Source organism: Zea mays, chromosome 3 (assembly GCF_902167145.1).
Source record: "Zea mays cultivar B73 chromosome 3, Zm-B73-REFERENCE-NAM-5.0, whole genome shotgun sequence".
Lineage (NCBI taxonomy): Eukaryota > Viridiplantae > Streptophyta > Magnoliopsida > Poales > Poaceae > Zea > Zea mays.
This window is the reverse complement of record NC_050098.1, coordinates 21,907,650-21,934,525: the sequence shown is the minus strand read 5'-3', so window position 1 is coordinate 21,934,525 and position 26,876 is coordinate 21,907,650. Positions and strand designations below refer to the sequence as shown.

Here is a 26,876-nt window from a genome sequence, read left to right as displayed (position 1 = left end):
GGAATACCCTTATCTTTTCTCAAATCCAGTCTAAATCTCGAGGACGAGACTCCTTGAGTAGGTTTGTAACATCCCAAAAATCTCAACCCAAGGTTTGGAACCCTAATCTCCTAAACCCCCCCTTATTTCTATTTCCCCCTAAAACTCCACCCTTAGGTCATCTCATCATATGCATACACTTGAATGGTTAGGAACACCTCACATAGAGTATTTTCAACACTTAAGATTATTTAGCAAATTGTTGATTCAAAACAAAAGGAAATAAAAAGAAACAAAAATAGAAAATGGAAAAGTGAAATAGAAAACAGAAAAAGAAAAAGGAAAAACCCTTCCCCCCCTCGGCGGGGTCGTTTTCGGCCCAAACCGCGCCGCGCCCGCTTCTTCCCCCCTCTCCTCCCCGGCCCAAGCGGCCCAGCTGCGCGCGCCCGCGCCGCGCCTGACAGCCCGGCCCCACCGGTCAGCGGCCCACCCCTCTCCCTCTCGCGCCGCTCTCCCACTGGCAGCCCGGGCCCGCCTGTCAGGACCATCGTCTCGCCCATGCCATCACCGGCGCGTTCGCCGTCGACCGCCTCTCGCCCCGTCGGTTCGCCATTAACGCTCGCACCAGCCTCAGCGACCTCCCTGCCACTGTACCCGAGCCGTCCCCTCACCCCTCGCCTGCCCAAGCCATCTCGTCGCCATTTGCGCCATCCCCGCCATCATGGCGAGCTCGTCGGCGCTCGCCGTCCCCTCCCTTCCTTCCCCCTCCCGGGCGCCTATAAAAGGGACCGTCCGAGCTCCGTTTCCTCCACACCAGCCCCGACCATCTCCTCCACTCCTCCCCGAGCCCATTTGAGCTAGCGCCGCCTCGTCCCCCCCTTCACTCCGGTGAGCTTCGTTCTCTCCTCTCTAGTAGCTTTCGGTCAAATTAATTTGGTGCTTGAGCTCCGCCACACACTCACGATCGCAAAGCACCCATCCCCACCTCCTATTGCGCTCGGCTGCCTCGCCGGCGACCTCACCGCCGTGAGCGCCCGCTACCGCGCCGTGTACCGGCCACCCTAGGTCCCCGCTGGTCGAATTGACCCCACCCCCGTGACCCCCTACCACCGCCCGTGCCTCGCCACCACTCCCCCGCCACAGAACCAGACCCACGGTGGAGAACCGCCGGCAGTCGAGCCGACCGGTTCGCCCCCCCTCCATCGCTCGCACCGCGCCGTCAGCCCTCCTCCCTCTCCCTAGCGTGTGGGCCCGCGCCACAGCGCCGTTCTGTCACACCCGGCTTTAAGGAACAAAGCTAGGTGCATCTCATACATGCGCCAAGAAGACAACATATATAATAACAGAGTGTATAGAGATAAATGTCACAAAACATCAGAGTACTTATTACATAGCGGAAGACTTATTACAAAATAAAATAATGAATATAAAACGAACTAAGGATCGTCGGCGCCAATGTCAACTGAGAAACGCCACCTAGATCAGATCATACTCCTCGCCTTGTGGCTCCTCCTGAACCACCTGCTCTTCTCCTGTGGGGGGTGTGAGACAGCAAGGGTGAGCTCACACATGATCATAGCTCAACAAGTTGTGGGGAACCAGTGGACATGAACTCACAAAGGTGGGAGTTCATATGATGTGTAAGGCTAATCAATGACAGGGGTTAAAGCTGAGCATTGCTTTTAAGTAGTTGGTCAAACTTTTATTAGCAGTTACTAAATGTAAGTAAGTACCAAACCTTAAATAAAGTAATAGAACAAAATTAATAATAAACCCATGCAATGCAAATGACAAAATTGAATTTAAGTTCCATAATTTAAACATCAGAGAGTCCTGAGCTGCTCATGACCGTGAGCTCGGCTAGTATACCAGTTTTACACTCTGCAGAGGTTGTACCCTTTACCCACAAGTCATGTTACCCATCTGCCAAGGGGTCGTGACTCCCATACACCTCTACCTAGGAAGCGCGGCAGGGCAACACTACGAGGCCTTTACAAAGTTCCACTAGCTTCCGAAAACCCGCTACAGTTTATGGGAAGAGCACTTGCAAGAATCCCCCGTCTGACCGCCATCGCAGCTAAATCAACCCTAGAACCTCCTTGCATGCAACTCCCCTACTGCCCTTGCCCCTTTCGGGTAAGGTAGTCTTCCACTAGCTTTCCTAATTAGTCAGCCAAGGGTGTCCCATTAAACCCTTGTGGTGGCACGTGTTTCTCAAGTTAAGCTCTATGTTCCAATTAACATTAATGATCTTAACATGAACATAAATAGAATAACAAAAGAATTGGAACATAGATATAATAAATGATGATCCCAACCATGTAAAGCAGTAGCAAACTATCCAAGTGATTCAGGGGTAAACAAGGTAATGAGATAAACAATCTAGGGTGACCTATCGGGTCTCATCAAAATTAACCTATGCATGGATAAGTGATATTAAAGAACATTATTGGGTAAAAAGTGGTCAAGGGCACAACTTGCCTTCAATGAGCTCCTGCTCAGCTACTTCAACCTGATGCTCACCAGGATCCTCAGTCACGTGCTCTTCTACTCGCCACAATACAAACAAGCACAGTATATAGGAAAATTAACATCACATCAAACATGTAAACAAAATACACAGTAATATTCTACACAGTAAAATAAAATCCTAGGAACAGGAATCATAATTTTTCGAGTTATAGATTTTAAGTTATGGATTTTCAAAGGTTTTATGCGTTTAAAATAGGATTAAGTGTGGGATTAATTTTCTTACTGTTGTCATGATAAAACAGAGACACAAAGTGCTAGAGAATAAAATTACAAAATTTTAGAAAGTGGAATGAAGTGATTTGGAGCTCATATGAATTTTCTATGAATTTTTGAAGTTCTAGCACTCATTTATATAATAAAAACCTATTTTCTAATTCATTTATTCATTTTAACACGCCACTGGATTGGGCCTCAATTTCTGCAAAGCACAGGGGTCTAGGGGTAAGTTGCCAACGACACAGGGAATAGTCTACGTGGATGGCGGGTTAATTTGTAAAGGTTCCAGGGGCTCTTTAGCAATTTGCACGCGCGAAGGGGGTATCCTTTAATCTGGACCGCCCGATCTAGAGCCTACGTGCCAGATTAGATTGACGCGGGTTATGAACCGGTGCGCGTCCGCAGCCGTTGGATCCTAAACTTACGGTCCCGATTCAATGAGCCCGTGATCGAACCGGTACCGCTTATCACCAGATCTACGGCACGGATTTGTTTTCGACCAAAATGTTATTCTAGTTCTAATCCTGATCGTCCACGGCCCGATGAACGGACGACAGTCGCCCTCTCGCTTCCTCGCGGACGACGGCGGCGCATCAGCCACAGCGTGCGGCGGCGCCATTGCCACGCACCCGAATCCCATCTCCCGCGCCCGAAGCTCTCATCGGCTATCCTCTATTCCATGCGGAGACAAAAACGAACTGAGGCGAAGAGTTCTTACCACGATTGAGGGCGCAGAGACCACCAACCACGGTGCGATGCAACCCCAATGTGAGCCAGACGCCGGCGAGCAATTCACGGCACCCCCGCGAAGCGCCAGAACCCACAGAGCTCCCCCCCGTGAATCCGCGCGCATACGGCTCCACCGGTGATGGACCCGCCCACACCTTGATTGAATCCGCAGCGCTGTCAGAGCCTGCGGCACCCGTGGCTCTCTCTCTCCCTTCTCACTGCGATGGCGGCGCTAGGTTTTCCTGGAGGGGCCATGGAGGGCTCCGGTTTTATACCCATGGGGAGAATGGAGTCCGTGCACGCGAGGATCACGCGGCCGAGGAACCAGGGCGGTCATGGCTGAGGATCTCGCGTCGAGCGCCGGCCACCCGCGCGACGCGGACGATTCTGTTGAGGAAGGGCGTCTGACTGCATGGGCCCATGTGTAAGTGCCCAAGCGCGGAGGCTGGTTCACGGACCCAGTGGTCAGGTGCGCGCGTGGATGTTCATGCGGGCGCGTGTGTGACCGACCCGCAGGGCCCACTGGTCAGCGCGCCATGCACCATTGGAGTTGGGCCGCGTGGGTCAAAAGAGGTAGTGGGCTGAATTGGGGGTTGTGGCCCAACAGTGGGATTTCTTTTCTTTTATATATTTTCTTTCTCCTAATATGTCTCTTTTTTTATTTTGAATCCCAATTTGAATTTGAGACCTTTTATGGGAGTTTCACCATTGAGTTAGATATACACATTCCCATAATATATTTTATTATATATACATTTATACTCATTTTCACTCACATAATACTTTTCTTCTTCTCTTTTCTAAATTCTTGGATTGCCCTTTAGGTTTTGAATTCTATTTTTTGAATTTTTGATCTATTTCTTTTCACCTGACTTTCATATTATGTCACAAAATGCACACCATATAAAACCTCAGCATGATGCACCATTTATTTGTGTCTCTTGTTAATTATTTATTTGTGTAAGTAATGTGTTCACATGAAATGATAGATAGAAATGTCACCCTCATGCATACAAAAGGGATATAACTTTCTCTTTTTTTGATTCTCTTACAAAGTAGGTGTTACACGTTCTCCGCCGTCTCCCCTGCTGATGGGTCATGTGGGTCGCCTGCCGCGCCCCCGCGCGCGCGCTTGCGCCCGGGTAGGCCAAAATCCCCCCGGCCCAACAAGCTGGAAAACCCTTTTCTTTTTCTTTTCCCATTTCTTTTTCCCATTTTCATATATATATTTATATGCTGATATTTTATGCACCAAAAATAGTTTAAATAAATTATAAGGCACAAAAAGAATAAGATATAAGAAATGGCACACCCCACTAAAGTCACCATGATTGATGTATTGTTCTTATCTGTGTTTGTTAGCGGAAGAGGGATCCGATCCTCCGAAATTTATAGCTCCGGAAGAAGGACAAGAACTCGACCCCTCCGAGATAAATCTTTTGTGCCAGGAAAGCTTCGACGAAGGCAAGTCCATCCTTCCCTTGATGCATAATTTACCTTTCTCTCTACCACTACCTAAGCCGGGAAAAAGGGATGGAATCTATTTGCATGGTGAGCATGAGAGAGTCCGCATTAACTAATACCTTTTGACCACAAGATATGGGATGGGAAAAGGTGGTAACCAACGATGTTTTCAAAAATGTGCGATGAAGGGTATTCACCCTCATCACCTGGTGAGTGAGATGATCAGGGACTCCCTGGTTTAGGGGAGGGCCTAAGGTGATGGCTCAGCTGGTTTAGGCGTGAGCAGAAGGATTGTCCTCTCGTATAAGGACCGGTTTGTCATCCTTCACTACCTGTACTCATGAAAAGTGCAACCACTCGAGGCTGTGTGGGAGGTCACTCGATCTGAACTTGTACAGTCCAACCCCAGGGTTATGAAGGCTGGGAGCACCGGGAGGATAAGGAGGGGAAATGTTTTGTTCGGTTTGGACATGGCGGTGGCCTGACTCCTTCTGGTATAACCATTAAGGTTAGGACATGCGAGGAAGGAAAGAGATTCGGATTCAGATCTCATTGGCCATGAGATCGCAGAGCCGGACTAGTGGGTAAAGTGTACCCCTCTACGCAGAGTTTAAACCAATTTGAATAGTCCACTGGTATGGACGAGTCTGGTGTGGTATGACAATTAGTGTTTCTACAACAACCGGGAACGGGGAAACATGTGTGTGTGTAAGTGTCTCTGGAAAAGAAAATGGTGCCACGGGAGCGGGAAGCTCAGTGGTGGTTAAGCAAGTGTTATTTCTATTGTTTCGGGAAAACCCTAAAAACAAGTACTGCCTTTCTCTGAGAAAAAGAAGAGTGACTTCAACTCCACCATATGAAGCATGTATGATATAGGTCTCCTTCTCTTTACGGGAGCCGGGTGGGCTTGCAAAATACCTAGTGTATCCACCCAGATTTATTTATATTTTTCAGCAGCTGGAGACTTCTTTTCTGCTATGCTTGATTGAGAGGGCTGTGTCTTCACCCAGTTCTGCCTGTGGCCTGGGCTAGTTTATCTTCCACTGCGTTTTATAATTTCGGCTCACTCTCGAGCTTGTACCCCGGTATTGTAATAACATTTACTCTGACTCTGCACTATTTGAAGTAAGAAATGTGGTTACTAGCCTCCTGAGACTAGTAATTGTATCACATTTGAGTCCCAAAGGATTGGGACGCTTCACTCACCCCACATCTCCTAGCTTACTCACCCCACATCTCCTGCCGCCATAGTGCCATTTATTTGCATATTTGCATCGTCCCTCCTTTCTCGTCCGGTGAAGCCCGCTGCCTCCTCTGATCACTGCTCTTTGCACGAGGCCTTAATGCTACCTCTACTAGATTACTCATCCACATCTCCTATTTCAAGCGTCATTAAATAAATGCATGATCATGTGTATAGCCATGCAAAACATTGTTTTGCAGACGACATTGTTTATAGAGTAAAGTTTTAAAATAGGAGATGAGTAAAGACGTAAAGTTGCTAGAGATGATAACCTTATGGCCTGGCATGTTAGCTGTTATACACACAGAGACACATGTAACCACTGGTCACTACTCACTTTTTAGTTGTGCGCTATTCGGGTGCTCTAGTATTTCGTGTTAACAATACATGAAATTGTGTCATAGCTGTTAACCCTAGCTTTGTAAATCATAGAATGAGGATACACCTTTAGAAGGAAGTCATAGGGAGGATGGACTCCAATATTAATGGAGACAACGGGTAGAGCAAGGCGACAACCTTCTGCCGGTGTTCATCTTCCTTTCCTCCCTAAGTTCTCTTGTGATTGTTCATCTTCATATTATTTGTATTGCTTTAATCTCCCTCTCATTCAAAAGAGTAAATTCATACAAGAAGAACTCTCTTCATACTCTGATTAACTTGCTTATCGCTCTAACCTCTAAATTGGGATCAAGGTTTGTTTTAAGTGTTAGTTTCAGGTTTCGTCTATTCGCCCCTCTTTATGTGACTATCAATTGGTATTGGAGTCTGACACTTTATTTAGGGTCTAACAACCCGAAGTGATGTTGGAAAAGGATCCCACAAGAGCAAGAGCGAGAGGACGCCATCGAGAAAAAGCACAAGGAGAAGGGTGAGGAATCCATTGGCTCGAGTTCCAAGTCATGCGAGAGGAAGGACGACAGATAGAAAATGAAGAAGTAGTCTACTACGAGAGCGCCACATCGACATCAAGATCAAGTAACGACGAATCCATCTACAAGAGGCGACATCAACTAAAGATAGTTAAATCGAACAATTGTCGAATGTCTTTCAATTATTCTTGCGTTCCTTGTAAGTTGTAATACTACTACTCCTTTACTATCAATTTTACTTGGAAGACCACCACATCTTGATGGTGAGGACTATTTTTGGTGGAGCCATGGTATGAGGGGCATTTATACTCACTCCATCCAAGTATTTTGCATGTAGTTGAGGTAGAAATATCGACGATGAGGATTACAATCCGGTGGAAACGTAACAAATCATCTATCGCAATGTCCAAGCCACCACGATATATACTTGCATTTTTGTGTAGGAAAAAATATAATAAGGTGAATGACTTGGAAAACGTGAAGGATGAAGATACTCCTTCTGCTTCTGTCTTAATTTATAATTCATTTGACCCTTTTATCAAGTTTGACCCGCTCATCTCATTCAATTTTTTTTTTGCGAAAACATAAAAAATCCAGAATCATACTTAAAGTATATTATATACTAAACAGTATCGTAGTAAAATTAATGATAATTATGATTTTTTAATAAAACGAGGCAACCAAACTTGGTATAAAAAGTTAAATAAATTATAAATTGTAACAGAGAGAGTACATTTTTCTTTAAAAATCTATTATTTATAGAGCTAAACTTAATTGCTAAAATAAATAGTTTTTTCTATTCCAAATCTATGGCTCCTCGATAATAAAGTCGTGGATATATTGAGCGAGTTCGATCAACCTCACCTCTCCATGCCCATAAAGGCCATCGTCCTCCCTAGGACTATACATGTACATGTGGGCCGGCCTGGCCCGGCACGGCACAGGCCCATAAAAGCACGGCCCACAAAGGCACGACCCACAAAAGCACATATCTAATTATGGGCCGTGTCGTGCCAGCACGTGTGCCCAGTCATCGGCCCACGGCACGGCCCACAATTAGTTATGTGTGCCAGGCCGGCCCAAATAGTCCAGAATGTCTTAATGTGCCAGTCCGGCCCATATACATACAACAATAATACATAAACAAAAAAGTATAGAATATATATATGACCAAAATAAAACTAAGATGTTTTGTGGATGCACATTAAAAACCTTTGGTCAGAAAGAAAAAATATTACAACTAGCTCAGAAATAATATTCAGTTCTATGTTCAGTGTTTAATTGAGTACTATACAGCCATACAGAATACATATACAATAATCATCATCACTATTCACTATCCACATCTAGGTATTGGTTCTCGAAGACTTATTGAAGCTCTAGATTCTCCAAGATGTGCTAGTCATGTGAGCTTTGACGGACCTTAGTTAAATACTGAGTCTATATTTAGTGGGCCTCGATGGGCCTTAGTTAAATGGGCCGTGCCAGGCCGGCCCGTGGGCTTGACTTGAGGCCCAGACACGGCCCACATATTGGGCCGTGCCGGCCTAGGCCCACAATTAGATTGGGCCGTGCCAGATTTGGGTCGTGCCAAAAATTGTGTGCTTTGGGCCGGCCTATTAGGCACAGCACAAATGTACACCTGTACCTAGGACAGGTGCTTCCTCCCGCTTCGTGTCCCGCCCGTGCACCTGCGTCACCAGAGAAGGTTGCTTTGCGCTCATTTGGCTTCCTCGCGACGCGTTCTTCTCTTCCGAGCGACTCCTGCGCTACTCTCACTGACAGTCTGACAGCTGCGCCCACTAGACAGAGCCCCACCTGTCATCTGCTACCCCTGCCTCCTTGAACAGACCGGGTCGCCACCTTCTCTTCGCGCTCACTGACAAGGGAGGGAGGGAGGCCACGCCCACGCTCGACTCTCTTGCCTCCGTGTACCTCCTCGCGGCGCGTGCCGAGGTGGAGGAGGAGCAGGGGAAGGGGAGCTACCTGCCGTTGCGTGCCAGCTACTACACCTTCCAGCTCCCGGATCGAAGCACGGGTCGGTTAAAGCACGGGGCCCCGAGCGGCACGGCCGACTTGGCAGCAGCCAGCAGGTGAGGCGGAGGGAGAGGGATGAGCAGCCTCGCTATAGTGGAGAAGAAGCCGCCGCCGTTCCCCGGCGGCGGCTGCACGGGCGGCGTGCTCTTCCACCTCCTGGACTGGCACCGCCGCCTCGCCTGCAAGCGCAGGCTCTTCTCCCCGCGTCGCCTCCTCCCTTCGTCCCTCCGCTCCTCGTCCCCACGCAGGCTCCCGTGCCCGCCTCCTGCTGCCTCGCCGCCACCGCCGACGCTGCCACATCCGGCCGATGGGGCCGCCCCGGGCGTTGTCGCGCGCCTCATGGGCCTGGAGTCCTGGCCCGCCACCGCCACCGCCGCGCCGCCGAGACCGCAGAAGCAGAGGAAGGTGGAGGCGTCGCGCGCGGACGGCGCTGACTCGGCGGTCGTGCTCGTGCTGCCTACGACCCGGAGCCGTCGACCTCCCGCGTCCGCGCCCGTGCCGACGGCGAGGAGCCACCACGGGGCCGACCTGCCAGCGCGGAGCCCGAGGCGGACCCGTCTCGTGCACGCGGCCGCGGCGAAGCTGCTGCATCCGGGCGCGCGCGCCGGCTCACGCGCAAGCGCCAGGCTGGCCCTCGCGTACGCTTGCTCTTCGCCGCAGCACCGCAAGGATGACCACGCCGGCACCTTGTTTCAAGGCTCCGGAATGACCGACGACTTCCTATCTCGCTCTGAGAGCTTGCCCTTGGAGCGTTCTGCACTGCTACAGGTACAGCCTCCTGGTCTTCCTGCGGAGACAGATTGTGACACCGCTGTTGTATCGCGTAGGCACGACCATTGTTCCACTAATAACGTCGATGCAGCGATCAGTGCCAGTACGGTAGTGTTGCCTAGAATGGGTTTTGGTGATGGAAACAGGAGTAAACGGAGCTCTGATGTGGATGCTAAGCACAAGGGGAGTGGAATTAGAAATGACGTAACGCGCACTTGTGCCAGGGCTAGATCGAGCGGTGCTGCCGTTCAAACTGGAGATGAGAGGTTGTTGCGCAAACGAGCAACACCTACTCGGCCGGAGGTTTCTGGGATGCCAGAGTCTGGGGACTTGGCTGGTTCGACGCGCCTAGCTGGGGGTGCTCGTGACTTGGTATCTGCTACTAGGAAGTTTGCACACGGTGGTTCTGGTCCAAGAAGAGAGTTCGCGGGATCGATCAGTGGACAAGGGAGCACGACCCACAGGGATTTGAACAGCCAAAATGGGTTAGCATCCACAAGTAGGATTTCAAGCAATGGATCTGGGCATAAAAGGGGATCAGGGAGAAAGGTGGGGCATGATAGAGCAATAAGTAACAGAGATGACAGAAATGCAATTGCATTTACTTCTAGATCATCTACAAAGCCAGTGGCCAGAGCTTCGTCACAGAGCAATCTATTGAAGAGTGGATCCCCAAATAGACTAGCACCTGATACAACTCGCACACGAGTTCTGGCTCCTGAAAAAAGATACATTGAAGCTTCACCTTCTTTTATGTCTACTTCCGAGAAAGGTGAATTTAGCAGGCTGTTGAAAGCAAAAATCAATGAGCTTGGCATGTCGGACAGGATTGAGTGTACACCAGATGATTCACCTTCAGGAAAACTGACTGTACCTGTGTTGCAAGAGCTCATTTCTGCCCTTACAAACGACATGAGCACTCCAATCTCCCAATGTAGCAACTACTCTGCTGCATCAGCACCCTTAAGTTGCAATGGAAATGTTGACTGCATCAATGAACCACATTGTATATTCTCCAATGATCAATCACCTGATTTCCAGAAATGCTTTAAGGTCAGTTTTAGAGGCCAGGGTCTTTCTTTACTGTTACCACCTCTTATTTCAGAGCTTCTGATTTGTTGTTTCTGCAGTAGATGCTGCTATAGTCGATCATGATGATTCAAAATGTTCTTTTCACTCATCGCATTTTCTTTTCCAATTTGGTTAGACATCGTGTAGTTTTAGTGCTTGTAGTGTCACATGAACCAACTTGTATGATGGTTACTATCGCTCAAGAAACATGTGTACTGTATGACATTCCTATGTGGTAAGGTACTAAAGTTATCAGTGCATGCATCTACTTATACAGTTTGTTAAACGATGTTCTGCATGCATTAATTGATATTGAAGATTTTGTCCCACACAAAAGATTGTATCAAAATATTTCTTATGACATTAAATCGTTCATTGTTATGACCCATTCTTTAATGAATTGTGTACATTTATCATATGCATCAGAAATTGTTGTGCAGATGAATGGTTGATCTGCCGTCCACATCCTTTTTACTTTTATAGACTTATGATTTGTTATGTTTCCTAAATCAACAAAGTTGTTTTTTTTGTTTAGAGCAGTGTTATTTTTTTTCTTAATTAACCATTTACCAAATTGGTAGCTTCCAGAACAATTTTGTACAAGTTGACGAATTAACTATTCTTTTGTAACTGTTTAGACATCCTCTTTCATTCTATGTACAGGGTGAACAAGATGTTGATTCTTCTGCCGCATCATTAAACAATGAGCCCAATCAGCCAAGTCCAACGTCAGTCCTTGAAGCATCCTTCTCAAATGATACTTCTTTAGGAAGTCCAGTTGAAAAAAATGGTAAATATTTCTATTACCTTGGCCTTTTCTATACTAGATACTTGTATTGTTTGTTTGTTCAGTGCTTCGAGTTATCAAACGTATTAGTGAAATGTCAAACGAGAAACCAAGTTCTGCCTACCAAAAAACTGAGAGGTGTAGCATGTTTTAGATACTGTAGTGCCAAATTCAGTGGCATGTTTGTCAGAGACCAACCATTTAGGAAATTAACATTGAACTGTACCAGGGCGAGATGCTTACTTATTGTCAGCCAGATTGTCAATTGGCCTACAATTCGGCATTTCTTGCAAAAAAAAGGTGCTTGTAAGTGGCTGCTCTGATTAGAGTTTATAGCGCTTAGTTCAGAATTATCATGAGTGGTAGAATGGAATGAGCCTGTAAATTTTGGGCATGCACTATATAAGTTTTGGTCATGCTATTTTGGCAGCAGTAGCACTTGTGTGTTAATGAACTCTATATTCTTGCTTTCAGAAGGAAAAGACTTAATCATGTCAATTGAGAACAAAATGGAAGATCTCTTTAATTTGGAGTCTGACATTGTCGATTTAGCAATGTCAATTGACACGAGGAAAACTGATGCTGAAGAAACACACCGTGACAATGACAAGTTATCATGTTTACAGAATTTTCTTGCACATGATTTCAACATCTTAGAATCCAGGCTCTGCAGCATTAGAGAAGCTATTTCAAATGCTGAACTGCTTGTGGGCAGTAGCCTCTCGCGTAGCACAGCATCAGGTCTCCCACTCCACCCTTTCATTGTCGAAATGCTGGAAAACACCATGGATATGTTTAGTGGAGGAGAGTATTCAGGTTTCACTGAAGATAAGAAGTATCAACGTACCAACTTCCTGTTTGACTGCATCATAGAGTCACTGGATTCAAAATTCTGCAATTTCGGCAAATGTGGATACAAGGCCTGGCTGAGCCTGCCTCTCAGTTTGAGCGAGGACCTGCTGAAGCGCCAGGTATTGGAAGACATCGGCAACTGGAGGGAGTCGAGTGGGACTGCTCTTAGACAAGTCTCTGACAAAGAAGTGGACCAAGTGACTGACAGGTGGGATGCAAGCCAGGTTGAAGCATTTGACATAAGCATTGCAATCGAGAACGACATTCTTGAGGCGCTTGCCGGTGAGTTCGCACTCGACCTGTGGTGAAACACGGCGTATTGGCTGCTGTATGTGAGATATTGACATGTTTGGACTTTCTGCTCGCATGATCAATTACGTATAAATAAGAGATACTGCGGATATCTTTGTTTTTTTTTCCCTGCAGCAAATTTTGTACAGAGCCATGTAAGGTTGAAGGACCTCCCGGTTGTTTTGCCCTTTGTATGCTGTAACCGAAACGTGCTAAAGCCTAAAAGTGTCTCCTACTTTTGGCGCTTTTTTTTTCTTTTCGTCGCTCCTCTTTTTACCCAGCTGATAACAACATTGTACGCCAGGGTACGTTTTGTTGTGTGTGATGAAAAAGGCACTTTTTTTGCTGGATCTAGTGCTAAGCACGAATTAGAAGACCGTTAGTTTGCCCATGTTAGCACATGTTCTGCTCTAAGATCACACTCTGAATCCCGAGTTCACGATGCAATCGAGAGAATTCAAAAGCAACATGTTCGACCTTTTTGGCATGATGAGTTTACCAATAATTGAATCGGAAATGTTAAATATAATATAATATTTATTTATTTATTTATTTATTTATTTCTGGACTTGTGCAGCTTGTCAGCTTGTGGACTGTCCGGTCAAGTGGAGGATACTCGGCAGGAAACAAGCAGGAATTAGAGAACAAATCAGAGCCAGTTCTCGAAGCAGTACTCTGTCGAAAAGGCACTCCTCGATTCGCTTAATCTATCCAGGATACGAGACAGCTGACCGTCAGCTGCTCTTCGACTTGTCATCCCCACATTATATATCCTGATCGTTTTCCATGATTTGCTCTGGTAGCCGCTCCTTTCCAGTTCCGAATTAAAGAATCCACGATGTCGATTTTGAAATCAGAAGTTGGCATTTTGTGCTAATAGAAACAGGTGTGTAGCACGCATGCTTTGTAATAATTGTACAAACTCAAAACACTACCCCCCAAAAAAAAATGAACATTGCAACACAAGGATGGATTATATAGGTAAGGACTAGAAGTAACAGTACAACAGCAGGGGAGACGAATGTCTCCTTCCACAGACAAGAGAATTGCCACATGAGAAGCAAAAAAACATGGAACGACGCAAATGCAAGATACGGAGAGATTTAACCGAAGTGCAGCTAAGATAGCAGCGACAACCACGACTGGTTCTGCCCGATCGACCAAGGAATTGAAGCAGCAGCAACGGACGAATGTCTCTAGAGCAGGCGCTGGACCAGAGAGCGCTGCCTCTGCAGCCTCATCTCCTGGTAGAACCGCTCGATGAAGCGCTCGGCGCGGTCGTCCACTTCCACGTCGCCTTCCTCCCCGTAGTCCACAACCGCCACCTCCTCATCCTCGTCGTTGCTGCTGCAGGCGTAGGCTGCACCGTCGTCGCGGCCGCGCGCCCACTCGAGAGCCGGGGCGAGCACCACCAGCTGGTCCCTCTCCGCGCGCCCGTCGGTGCGACGCGCGAGGCCGTCCAGCACGGCGACGTCGAGCTCGTCGGCGCCGCCGCCGCCACAGAAGAGGGAGGCGAGGACCATCCTGGCCCTGCCCCGGCGCCTCCTGGCGGCGGCGGCGGCGGCCCTCCGCCAGGTGGTGACGCCGGGGGGCGGGGCCGGGAGCAGCGGGGAGCGGGAGGGCGAGAACTGGTACTCGCCCACGTAGGCGTAGTTGTAGTGGCGGAACGGCTTGTAGCAGCGGCGCCTGCCCGCGGCGGCGGAGGCGCGCTTCTTGAAGAGCAGCAGGCCGAGCTTGGCCTTGGTGATCGGGGTCAGCGGCAGCGCCAGGATCGCGGCCATCGCCCTCCCCAGGATGCGCTTGGAGCCGGAGCCGGGGCTGGAGGAGGATCTCGGCATGGCCGGCGACCGACGACGGATCACTGGTCCCTCTCTTTCTCACATTCAAATGGCCAACGGAGGCGGGCGGGCGGGCGGGCGCGGACCGACCGAGTTGGTTGCTGCGACTGCGAGAGTGAGAGTGGTGGTGTGCGGGTGTTTTATGGTGGTGGACGGTGGTGGGGCTTGGGGTGCAGCGGCACGGCACGGCACGGCACGGCTCCTGTGCAGCCGCTGCCCTGCCCTGCCGCTGGATGGATGGATCGTGCCGTGCGTACAGAGGAAAGTTAAGTAGTCGGCAGAGTAATCGTGGTGTGCAGCCTTTTCGATAATGTCTACCAGGATCGGGATTAACTCGCATTGAAATGATGTTTTTCTTTCCTGGATCCGGATTTCGCTGGCCATCACCATTATTACATCATTTCGGGTGCATCTGATCGCGATCTCGTAGCCTCGCCGGTCGCCGCATTCATTCAAGTTTTTAGCAAAGCACAGATGGTATTTACTATCGCCACGGCGTACGCGTTCGCAGAATCCTAGTAGCTAATATCCTGCCTCGTCAATCGGTTTTCAACACTCTGCTCGTATACCGCGTAGGGGCCACTGGTCCGTGATTAGCACACGGCGAAAACCGTTGATCCACATGATTACCATTACACGGTGTACGTACGTAGCCGGAGCAAGTGCTGCGGCTGGCAGCAGTGGTAGGAACCAACAGACGGATCGCCGTGCAAACCACACCGACCGATGGCGACCGACTGGAGCAGCCAGGGCAGGGGCGCGCCGTGCGCGCGCTCCTTGCCGTGGTCGATTGAGTGGCGGACTGGTGGGTGGGGTTCGCAGCTGGAAAGCGCTGGCCGTGGGCGGTGGTTTTTTTTGTCGGATCAGTGGCGAGCGGCGAGCCCGAGCCGTGCTCTGAGCTGGCGGCCGGTCTCTTTTCGCGCTTCGAACCGAGGCTAGCCGTTGCCTCAAGTCAGTCTCCCTCCCCCTTTCCTTTTTCGACCCTAAAAACCCTAAAACCAGCCGCTCCCCGACCTCCGTTCCACCCACGTTTGGCGTCAGGTTGTCACGTCATCTCCAGTCTCCATGCCTGCAAGCGACTGTAGGATCCACGCCTGCAAAAGTCCGCGACACTCGCGCTGCCTACTTGACTGCTGCTAGGGATGAAAACGGTTTCAAATTTTTTCAGTATTCCGGAAATTGATTTCGAAATTTTTCGATCGGATTCACCGGTAACGGTATTTTTCAAAAACGGAATCGGTTTTCGGAATTTTCTATCGAAATCGGCGTGGTGTTTTACCGACCGTTTCCTTCGGTTACCGGTTTTTGTCGGAAATTACCGGATTTGTGTCTCGGAATTTTCTGGAATTGTGTCTCGGAATTTTCCGGAATTGTGTCAACGGCTATAGAGCATTTAATGCATCGTCAGATGTCAGATACAGCACTCGCGGACGGTCCGGTCGTGCACCCCGGACGGTCCGCGAGGACGCTAAAATGAATTATACCGAACACGTCACCTTCGAGTTTTTTCTGGTTTTACAACGATCGGACGGTCCGCGCCTGAGGCCGAACGGTCCGTGCTTGGTCTCAGACGGTGCTCGCTTCTCCATCGGACAGTCGGTAGTGTTAACTTGTGTTTTTTCAGTGTTTCTGTCCGAGGCACACTCTGGTGTCGCGGACGGTCCGCGCATAGGTGTTTTTCCAAAAAATCTTCTCCTGTCCGGAATATTACGGACAGTCGACTTAGAATAGTTGTAGATAAACTTATCCACCTGACAAATGATTAACTGGACAAACTAGTTAGTCCATAAGGTTTGTGATGGTCGTCAAACACCAAAATCGATTATAGAAAATGTTGAGGCAATTTCCCTTTCAGTGCCCAAAAGAATTTGTCTCTCGATTGTCCTAAAGTAACAAATGCCATTAAATTTGATAAATACTGCCACCCAACCAATTTTACCCCAACAATAGCTTTATGAAAGATAGGTTGGATATATTTCCATTCATAACATCCTTGACTAAAGCGTTCCTTTTAAGCACAATATTAAAAAGATTAGGAAAATGGTATCCATCGGTCAATCCAAAACCTGGTCGCATGACTATCGCCTCCTCTAAACCTGCCCCATCTCAAGAATTCTGCTTTAATATTCATGAACCCATACAAAAAATATGAGTCACTTGGTCTTCCCACGACTTGCGTAAGCGATTTGGATCCTAAATATTTATTTTGAACAATTTTCCGCCATGTACCAATGTACCATCTTCATTGAATAATCTAAAAAGCAATTTGCTAAGTAAATGTTCTTAATGGCTAGATTGGCTACCCCCAATCCGCTATATTCTTTATGTTGACAAATAATCTTCCATTTGATCAGTCTCTATTTATTTTCGAAATGACCATCTTGCCTGTAGAATCGAGAACATATGTCATCTAGTTTTTTCAAGACCCCCACAAGCACCTAAAAAGGACATCATGAAAATGGAAAAGTGGTTTAATACAAAATTAATGAGCACTAACCGTCCACATGATTATTTCAAAACCATGGATTATGGTTAGATATACCTGGATAGATAGTACATGGCACATGGTCTGATGTAGTATATATGAAGACAAATGAGGTGACCGTCAATGATGTTCATGTATGTCTTTTCTAGGCAACGAAGAATTCCTTTTCTGATATTGCCTTGCCTTTTTTTTGTTGCTTTTTCATGGCTATGTACCGGCATTTTGATAGAAGTTGCTGTAAAGATGGCTTCGTCTTTACCTTACTCTTTGATCTGAAACTCTCTTTAGTTTTTGAAGAAAAAAAATCGCTCAGGAGGCCATTTTGGGATCGACGGCAGGTTGCAGCTGCAGCTATTCTCCTGCCTTGCCCCCAACCGAACTTAGTACTCAGATATGTTTTCTAAACTATGTTCGTAATTGGGGACACTTTGATCAACAAAACTAGCTGATATTTCTTGAATTACTAGGTTTTCTGTCTTGTGACAAATCTAGACTTGCCTAATCACCTTGTACTTTGCTCCGTGGATCGATTTGTTTGATCAAAATGATCATTATTTATGGGTGATGGATTGTGAATTACTACTTGTCGGTGTTTTGTACCTCGCTTCGACAAGTAAATTTATTGTACTCGTTCCAGGCTCCGGAGGGCGTGTACGGAGAGCGCAAGATTTATACTGATTTGGGTAGAATGTCCCTACTTCCAGTCATCGGTAACTTGCGCTACTAGCACCATTGATAATCAAACTCGTAGTAGGGGTTACAAGCAGTCGAGAGAGAGGAGAGACTCCTATGTATCTTATCGGGGTGGAAGTGAAGCTTAGAAGCTAGAAGATGAAGTCTTAGCTAAGTCTTGGCTTGACGAGGCTCCGACCTCCAGGTCCTCGTCGGCGCTCCTCCTCCTGTTCGCCCTTGTGGGTTCGTTTCCGTCTGAAGGCGTGCGGTTGTGTCCAAGAGCTCTCTCTTCGTTTTATAGACCGGGATATGGGTCGACCAGCGGTGGCTTTCCTTGGAAAGAGACGTAGGGCAAGGGTAAAACCAGCATTTTACCCCAGGTGAGGCCACACGTACTCGTGGGGCCCGCTTGGCTGTCACGTATTTATTGTGGCGGATGACGTGGGGGCGGCGATGATCTCATGCGTCATCATTATGGTTGTGCCGACCCCTAGCTCCATAGCCTGGTGCTCGGCGAGGCCTGTCGTGTAGTGCCCTGCGTAAGGTCAGCACACTCAGGCTTAGTTAGATAGGCCATAAGTGTGTCGCAGACCGAGGGTTTGTAGGTCATGAGTGCTATGCGAGCCGAGGGGCCCGTAGGTCATGCGTGGTTAGCGGATCGATGCCCATGTTACGGCTCGGTGCTAGACGTGGTTAATACGGCCAATCCAGGACCGGACGCGAGATCTCTTCCGACACGCCCGACCCCGAACTCGGTGCCACGGGGTTCGACCGAGGGCGGGTCCTTTCATGGTTGACGCACCTGCCTCTCTCAACTGACTAACGGGTTCCAACGATTAGGAGCGCCTTTCCTCAGCACACTCTCTGACCGGCAGATCTAGGAATACGAGGTCATTCTTCGGACACTACTCTATAATAAGGGGCAGATCCAACATAGGGGTTCAGCTCCCTATGTCCTTACCCGCAGGATCCTCTGTCTGTAATTTACTTAGGGCTTGTTCGGTTAGCTCTCAACCCTTGTGGATTGAGTGAGATTGGGTGAGTTTAAATCCTAAGTAAATTAAACTCCTTAATTTTTTCCAATCTCATCCAATCCATGAGTAACGAAACAAGACCTTATGTGGATATAGCCGCAACCGGCGGTCTGGCCGCACCCGACAACGGCCGGACGTCTTGCATGTCCTTACACACCATGGGAAAATATAGTAAGGAGATAGAAGAAAATTGAGTATAATGAAAACAATGCACACACGGCATAGGCCTATATAGTCCATATTGAGAACATGGCAGTTATTTCATTGTGTATTTTTACTCCAAATTGCTTCGAAGGATATGTCAGCCAACATCAAGAGCAAAACAAGTCATTCCAAGGGAGACCTCTGTTTCGTAAATCTAGAGCTAGTGTATAGCTAAACATTTTACTAGTGAATCCTAGATTCGTTAGCGGAGCTGCTCCATATTCACGTCTTTAGAGCTGAAACTATCTCAAAGTCTCCTATACAAGAGAAACAAGAAATTTTAGAACAAAAAATGAAAACTTATCTCCAGAAACATTGACGAGTTCATTGTTTCTGAATCTGATTGGTAACTGCTACATGAAACTAGAAAGTCTCCAGGTCCAAGGATGCTCGGTTGTGTGCTTGGTTGCATTCTCAAAATCACCAAAACGGCGCCGCAGCATGACTAGCAAAAGCACATCATTCTGCTACACTTAGTTCCCGTTCAATCTCTTCAAGTGATCGCCCCTTGGTCTCGACCACATTCCCAGCTATGTAGAGAACTGCAAGGACGCACACTGATGCAAATCCCAAATATACATTGCTGATCCCAAACTTGTTGACAACACTCAAGAAGTACAGGCCAATAAAAAAGTTGGATACCTGAAGAAAAAGAAAACCAGGAACCAGGTGAAGGACTCAATGGTATATGTAAGTAAAGCCAAGGTTAATTACTTAATTATGGTAGTGTTCGTCTTACCAGCTATAAAGGATTACATATAGAATCTAGAAGTCTGAAAATAATTAAGGGTAAAAGCTTCAAAAATCTAAATATTGACCAACACACCTCAGGTGGATAAAACATTTTTAATGGAGCGAATGAGAAATAGCTAATGTTTTTTTACTAGTAATGCCTTCAAAGTTCAAACTAAACCTATCTACTAGAGCAATCGATATTAATCAAGGACGATAATAAAATGAACTTAAGTACTTAACATGCCCAAACATTCAATCAATCTATTTTCACCAGAACAATTATCTTACCTTGTCTTATGCAAAATCATGTGTCACAAATTATGTAGTGGAATGAGAAAAACAAGGCAAGATATACCACAATGAATAAAACATAATGTGATTGGGGACTTAGGACAATTATATGCATTTGGTATTAGCGTATGTATGAACAGTTGTGACTCACCCAGTGCATGCCTAGAGATAATGCAACAGCCTTGGCCCTTATTCTGGAGGCAAATATTTCAGGAAGAAGCAGGGCAGGAACAGGACCAGCTCCTAGAGCAAAAGACAGCACATACCTGCACAAATACTCCAGTTATGTCAAACATTCAAGTTATACATTTAAATAGAATCAGCAAAGACCAAACAAGATGAATCATTAACAACTTACAGAACAGTGCCAACAACAGCAAGAATACCAGAATAAGGTGCCAGAGCTTTCCAGGTGAAGGACAATGCTAGGAGTAGCATTGAAGCACCCTTCAAGGGAGAAAAAAGTGAATATGAACCCTCCATTTGCTGATTGAGAGAGAAAATAAACACATGATTTGTTGAACACAAGGGCATTACCATTCCAGAAAAGCTTGTCATCAGAAGGCTTTTCCTTCCTTGCTTGTCCATTAGAGAAGATGCAACCATGGTGCCTACAAGTAAATATATACCCCGATCAGAAAACATGTTCTGTCAATATTAAAATCTTATACTAAAACAGTAAACTTACCAAAAACATTGGCTGCTCCAACAAGAGCACTAGCAGCAACATCAGATGTAATGCCTGCATTACGGAACACCGATGTAGAGTAATATACAACAGCGTTTATACCAGCAAGCTGCTGGAACAAAAACAGTGCTGCCCCCACACTCACAACTGCAAATGAAAGATATATCAGAAAACATGTCTTGTGGCGTCTCCACCATAGTATCAATTCTTTGACGTTTTAGGTTGTTTGCAATCAACATATCAAAACTTTTGTCAACAATTACTTTGTGTACATGTAATTGATATTACAAATGCTATAGGTGTAAAAAAATGTCAGTACAATTTTGCTATGGTTTCTCAATGTTGTAAAGGACAAACTAGTAGTCAAAGTTGTGTCTTCAGGGACTATCAATGTCCAGAACATCGCTTTTTGGTGACTGGAGGAAGTCATTTAGGTTGTTCAGATGTAACTACGAGTGACACATATGTGCATGAAACACAAGGCCATTGCAAATGTAATAGCATAAAATCCATTAGCATACTTATTTTCCTGATAAGTAATGAATACACATTTTTGTTTCCGTAGTCATGACTTAAATTAAGCAATTGCTATGCACCAAACCACTTTCATCCCATAGAAAATCTTTGGAATTCAAAGAACCATCAGCTTCTGGTAAAGCGTCAGATATTAGATATTGGATGGTGCTAGCAATAGAATGGAATGACAAGAGAAAATAATCAGAGAGTATTCATCATGCAATTATTAAGGATCCAAAATTGCCAATTCTGAAACTGTCAAAACAAAACTACCTTTCCAGTAACGCTTGCTGAAAAGATCAAACCAGCCAGCTTCGGTCTCAGAAGAACTTTGGCCACTAGCTCTCAGATCATACATAATTTCGGTAACCATTTCTTTTCCATATAGTCTTTTTACAGCCGATTCTGCTTGAATAACCTTTCCTTGCTGCAGTTGATGTCATAAAAGTAAATCTTGAGTACTGTGCCACAGTTTGGAGGCCAAAGTACACAGTATGTTCAAAGAATTTGCAAACAGAAACCTGGAATAGCCATCGAGGGCTTTCAGGCGAAAAGGCCATTCCTACAGCCAGCAAAATGGATGGAACTACAGCAATTCCAAACATTGTCCTCCACCTGATTAAATACAAATACAAATTACAAGAGCATGGATATAATCCATATATCATATGGAATTTGTTGCCATAACATATGAATTGTATATCTAGATGTAATTTATAGGATAGAAAGGTTGAATAAAAAAATGTGTCGTTCTTCCACTGCTAAAATTTCAATATTGCTTCCGTTAATAAGAAGTAAAATGAAGCCGGAAAACAAATGAACAAGCTAATATAAAACTTACCAGGCAGGATTTCCTGCCAAAGGCAATCCAGCTAACAAAGCTGCAAGAATTCCAATGCAGATAAAAAGTTGATTAACGGAACCAAGTGTTCCACGAATTTCAGTTGGTGATATCTGCAAAGTACAAGTTCATTTGTTGGAGATGTTCGTCAATGCATGCAGTAGCTATTGAACAAAGACAGAAGTAACTGTAGCATTTCACAACAGCATCAGGTTTTGAACAAAGCAACTGTCGTTTCATCGTATCACAACCTCAGATATGTAAAGGGGTACAAGTGCAGATGAGATCCCAATACCAATTCCAGCAAGCAACCGACCAATAATCATGGTGCGGATATCTTGAGCTGTTGCGCTACAGATATTTGTGTCAGACTGTCAGTTTCATATAAGATAACAGTGTATACTTACAAGTTGCAACTAAATAGTTCAAAACACACCTCAAGAATGCACCTACAGCCAGTGGGGCTGCATCCAGGATGAATGTTCTTGTCCGCCCAAATTTATCTGCCAAAGATCCCCCGGTAAAGGAACCTAGTGTTGCACCAGCTAGGGATGTGCTAACCACCCATCCTGAGCAATAAGCAGATGTCCACTGAAGCATATGGAAAAAAGATATCTCACAAAGCAACTATTATCAGAGTGAATATACTCATCTATCTACTATTTTAGAAAACATGCCTATTGTATGCCTTGGCAAAGAAAGCATTGCACTGCACAGTCAATCGAAGTGTTAGATGTTCCTTTACAAACACGGGGAAAAGGTATGAGTAAGTTGAGCATGTAAAAATATGTCATACCCTGTAAGACGGCATTTTCAGCAATTCCAAGATCCTTCGCAAGATATTCAAGCGCACCATTGACCACACTACATTCCATGAAATGGATTCCTGGTATTATCTAACAGTTTTTGTGTTCACAAGATAAGTGCAGAAAAGATGGAACTATTTTATTTTCAGCTTGTTATTCATTTTCATCAATTAAAATGCAGTAAATTATGCTTTATCCAATTGTGTTTAAGAAACAATCATCTTGTAGTAGTGATAAAGTACATACCCAAGATGATAACCAAACAGAATAGCCCCCAAACAAGCAACACCAACATATGGCATAACATGTCCTGAGGATTTAACTTGAACCTTCTCCAGTGGAATATCTTCAGGGTCAACTGTATAAGGTAGTCAAAGCGAGAGATCAGCAGGGACTAAACACCATCTGCCATTTAAATTTGTAGTAGAAAGTTAAGTGCACATGAACATTATCTGCAACACTGAAGGTGATAAAGTAATCTACACATCACCTTAGGTTATGGGTCACACAAAATACATGGACTCTATAATTATGCAGATTCCTCTTCTGCAAGTATTCTTATCCACTTTCTCAGGTTTCTAATAAGCGCCTCAGTTTAATTGTGAGCGGCAATACTAGTGGCTTTCTTTAAAAAACAAACAATTGAAGCTAAGACAACACTATTCAACATACACATAAAATTTGCAGTCATAGTAGATGAATTCACCTCAGAATCAATGCCGCCACATGGTTTAGAAGGACCATACCAAATATTATGTGTATGTTGAATCAAATAATAAGTACGTCAGGTCCCCAACCAACCACCACCCAGGACGATTGCATCAGCTTACTGAGATGGTGGAATGCATCACGTTTCCATGAATTCCCAACACAAACACAACTAAATGTGCTTATCATAAAACATGCACTACCAAATTCATCGACCTCTGAATCCAATATCACGATCCCCTGGCAGCTGGCACAAAATCTAACTGCAGTTAGCCGTTACAGTACCTCCTCTCCCAGGACCAAAGGCCCAGTATCACAAGCGTGAGTTCGTGACCCCAACCCCAACAGCATCGATCCGCAACTCGGACGCGTCGATCAATCCGTAGCTCGAAACGCACCTGCGGCCGTGGCTTGCAAGCGCCCATAGCGCGGGCTCGCGCGGAAGAGCCCCCCGATGCCGCCACGTAGATGGGCCATCTCGAGGCCGGAGAGTTCCGCCGCCCGCGACCTCAGGCCGCCGCACCACCCACCGTTGCCCGTCGACATCCGCACGCTGAAGGGGTTGACCGCCGGCGACCTCCGATCACCAATCCACGAAGCAACGCACCCGCCGCCCGTTACAGTGCATCGCATCATCTTCTTAAGGATGGTGATTGGTGATTGTTCCTGCGATCGCACATCACCACCACCACAGAAAATCACCTATATATTATTAGAAAAAAGGTTAAAGAAATCGCCAAAATTTAGCGTTGAGTTGACTAGTGATAGTGGGTACTAGTAGCCGTACTACGTTAGCTTGCAGATTGGCAAATTCGATTAGAATCTGTGAAGAGGGGCGAAGTCTCCGTTTGCGATTCGAAATGCGATTATAGGATAGGAGGACGATGCCTCGCAAGATCCGATAGTTGCGAGGAAAGCAGCGGATGAGGCCGGAACTTGCCGAATCCTCTCCTTCCCCCACTTTTTAGTTTTTTTCGAGAATTTTGTCATCAGGAAAATAAAAAGGGCTGGTTTTATGCGGGACCACAAAACTTGTTTTAGCCCGATAAAAATTATAAAATATGCATTTTTCATAATTTTTATTTTAAAAATATATTCATCCAGCGTTCTATAAAACCTCTATCTCTATTTATATCTAGACCACTATATAATCCATCAATTTTAAATTTTACAAAACTCACTCAACCAAATTACCTTAAAACAACTTAAAAAAATACAAACTTACCCCAAAACATATATTAGAGAAAAAAAACTAATTTTGCTTGCTCCAACCAACAGCTCCTGTACCCCTCCAAAAAAAATCCACATCCCTAAGGGCCCGTTCGTTTCTACCGGAATGCACCAAGAATTATTCCTGTTGATTAAAACTTATACAAATTAGAGAAGTAATCTAGGTAGGAACAATTACGGTCCTCCCTTCCATGTCTACCGAACGGGTCCTAATTGGAGACCTCATCTCCCACAAATTTTCGCGTGAGCATTTCTCCCCCATCCGTACGTACTCCCCGTGTTCTTTTTCCTGTGCAGTTGTCGTGGTCGAGGTGGCAAGCGGCAGCGGTGACCCAGAGAGGAGGAGGCGGCGTTTGAGGAGGCGGTGGCGGGCGATGTGATGCTTTCGGAAGGGATGCTGTTGTTTCTCGTCAGGACTGTACATTAAGGGATGTCTCCTTCGACTGGAGGATCCTGCCATGGCAGGTGGCCGGTGATGGAGCTCTGGATTCTGATGGAGGAGGAGCCTTCCCAAGGGCCGGCCCTAAGGCCATGCAGCGGAGGCGACTGCCGGTGGGTCCACGAAAGAAAGGGGTTCAATATATCTAATAAAATAGTAGGATTAATATTAAATTATTATCTTACTAAATTATATAGAAGTAGAACAGACGACGCACATGTCTGACTAAAGCGTTGGTTAAAGGTCTGTTACACCGCTGCACAGAACCAGTCTCTTTTTCACTATCGTCGCCGATCGCATGTCATATACTCGTAGCCTAATTAGTTTTATCGAAATTATAATTATTAGAATTAAATTCAATTGCAACGAAACAAATGAGTTTTACAGGAAATTAGTTTATTTTCAAATGAAAAATAGGAATTTCTTAGAAAAATGAGGTTGTCAAACTAACACTAAATATATTGTTGGTCGACTTTATTTCTCGATAATTATCAGACATATTAAATTCAATATATATCAGTGTATTTATTTATGTTTTTGCAAGTAAAACTAACCCATATTGTTTATATATATAAAAATTTATACAGTATAGAAGACATATCACAATGAGCTCGCATGGGGGCCCTCAAAATCATAGGACCGGGGCTGCCTTCCGAGGTACAAATTTTCTAGATCTAAAATCTCGAGTGGAGACGGTGGATGTCTGATTTGCTTTTGCTTCTTGTAGCCTATTAGATTAATCTGTAGAACTAATTATTAAACTGGTGATGATGGTGAGTGCAATTTTTTTTGTCGATAGCTTATAGCTACACATTCAATCATTGCACACTCGCTCTTCAAAAATAAATTTAGAGTACAATATGGAAACTATTGACTTGGTTAATATAATTACTTCTTTTGAAACATTTTGCTAAGATAAAATTATTGTTTTACAGTACATCACAACACTGTGTTGCTTACCTAGATGCATAGAAGATGATGTTGAAGAATTTTTTTGTTTAGCTTACTGAACCTGCTCCTGAAGTTGTTTGTCAGATAATGTCTCAAATTGGTAGCAAGATCGTGGACAAATATATTGTGAATTCGATACAGCTATGCCATGCATACATTTTATCTTGAAATGTTACAGTTTATGATTTCTCGTCAGGCGTGTGACAAACTTCAATGAAACAGCCCATCACTTCCTGCACTGCATTCAGGTGCATATGGAGCTGACCATTCAAGTGAACTGCATTCAGGTTTCTGGGAGGGAACTAGTTCGAAATAATTAGCATTGTTCTTCCATAAGATATACTGAATTATTGCACAAGAGCAGCTAACGTGATTCATTTGTATTTTTTAATTATTTGCCAGATGAATAAGGAGGCACTTTTAGGTACCAATCTCATATAGGAAGGCACTTCAATATTCACTCATCCTAGAGGTCCTTTACCGAAAGAAACAAATGTGTATGCTGAATTTGTACTTATCTTGTACTACCTCCATTCATAAACGATGAGTTAAGAAAACCTTCGTCCAGAGGTTGGTACTTGTAACACCCAAAAAATC

The 26,876-nt window shown here is 45.5% G+C and overlaps 3 protein-coding genes across 7 annotated transcripts; 1 reads left to right on the top strand and 2 right to left on the bottom strand.

Moving 5' to 3' along the window:
• The first annotated feature begins 8,679 nt into the window (after nt 1-8,679).
• LOC103649829 (uncharacterized) lies at nt 8,680-13,185 on the top strand. Its single transcript, XM_008675532.4, has 3 exons — nt 8,680-10,893; nt 11,575-11,701; nt 12,173-13,185. Exons 1-3 carry the CDS (start codon nt 9,145-9,147, stop codon nt 12,856-12,858), a joined length of 2,562 nt encoding a protein of 853 aa, XP_008673754.1. The 5' UTR covers nt 8,680-9,144; the 3' UTR covers nt 12,859-13,185.
• A 526-nt stretch (nt 13,186-13,711) lies between these two features.
• On the bottom strand, nt 13,712-14,861 carry LOC103649828 (uncharacterized). The gene has a single exon (NM_001364399.1). It carries the CDS (start codon nt 14,677-14,679, stop codon nt 14,038-14,040), a length of 642 nt encoding a protein of 213 aa, NP_001351328.1. The 5' UTR covers nt 14,680-14,861; the 3' UTR covers nt 13,712-14,037.
• A 4,248-nt stretch (nt 14,862-19,109) lies between these two features.
• On the bottom strand, nt 19,110-24,708 carry LOC100170248 (hexose transporter). Of its 5 annotated transcripts, XM_020549424.3 has the most exons (15): nt 24,447-24,708; nt 24,058-24,325; nt 23,198-23,309; nt 22,942-23,009; nt 22,582-22,714; nt 22,397-22,496; nt 22,146-22,258; nt 21,826-21,919; nt 21,578-21,731; nt 20,789-20,935; nt 20,638-20,711; nt 20,459-20,547; nt 20,252-20,366; nt 19,814-19,847; nt 19,110-19,716 (listed from the first exon to the last, which is right to left on the bottom strand). In XM_020549424.3, the coding sequence occupies exons 2-14, from the start codon at nt 24,293-24,295 to the stop codon at nt 19,827-19,829; spliced, it is 1,458 nt and encodes a 485-aa protein (XP_020405013.1). In that variant the 5' UTR covers nt 24,296-24,325; nt 24,447-24,708; the 3' UTR covers nt 19,110-19,716; nt 19,814-19,826. The 5 variants fall into 5 exon arrangements, with proteins under 5 accessions (XP_020405013.1, XP_020405014.1, XP_008671998.1 ...); XM_020549425.3 differs by lacking the exon at nt 19,814-19,847 and having other exon boundaries at nt 22,582-22,736; XM_008673776.4 differs by lacking the exon at nt 19,814-19,847 and having other exon boundaries at nt 24,058-24,361; nt 24,447-24,660.
• Between the last annotated feature and the right edge of the window lie 2,168 nt (nt 24,709-26,876).

Coding starts and splice junctions, on each gene's coding strand:
- LOC103649829 (XM_008675532.4), top strand. CDS start 9,145: ATGAGCAGCCTCGCTATAGTGGAGAAGAAGCCGCCGCCGTTCCCCGGC. Junction 10,894..11,574: donor ATTTCCAGAAATGCTTTAAG/GTCAGTTTTAGA, acceptor TTCTATGTACAG/GGTGAACAAGATGTTGATTC. Junction 11,702..12,172: donor AAGTCCAGTTGAAAAAAATG/GTAAATATTTCT, acceptor TCTTGCTTTCAG/AAGGAAAAGACTTAATCATG.
- LOC100170248 (XM_008673776.4), bottom strand. CDS start 24,295: ATGATGCGATGCACTGTAACGGGCGGCGGGTGCGTTGCTTCGTGGATT. Junction 22,259..22,396: donor TACCCCTTTACATATCTGAG/GTTGTGATACGA, acceptor TGTACTTTGCAG/ATATCACCAACTGAAATTCG. Junction 21,732..21,825: donor GCCCTCGATGGCTATTCCAG/GTTTCTGTTTGC, acceptor CATCAACTGCAG/CAAGGAAAGGTTATTCAAGC.
- LOC103649828 (NM_001364399.1), bottom strand. CDS start 14,679: ATGCCGAGATCCTCCTCCAGCCCCGGCTCCGGCTCCAAGCGCATCCTG.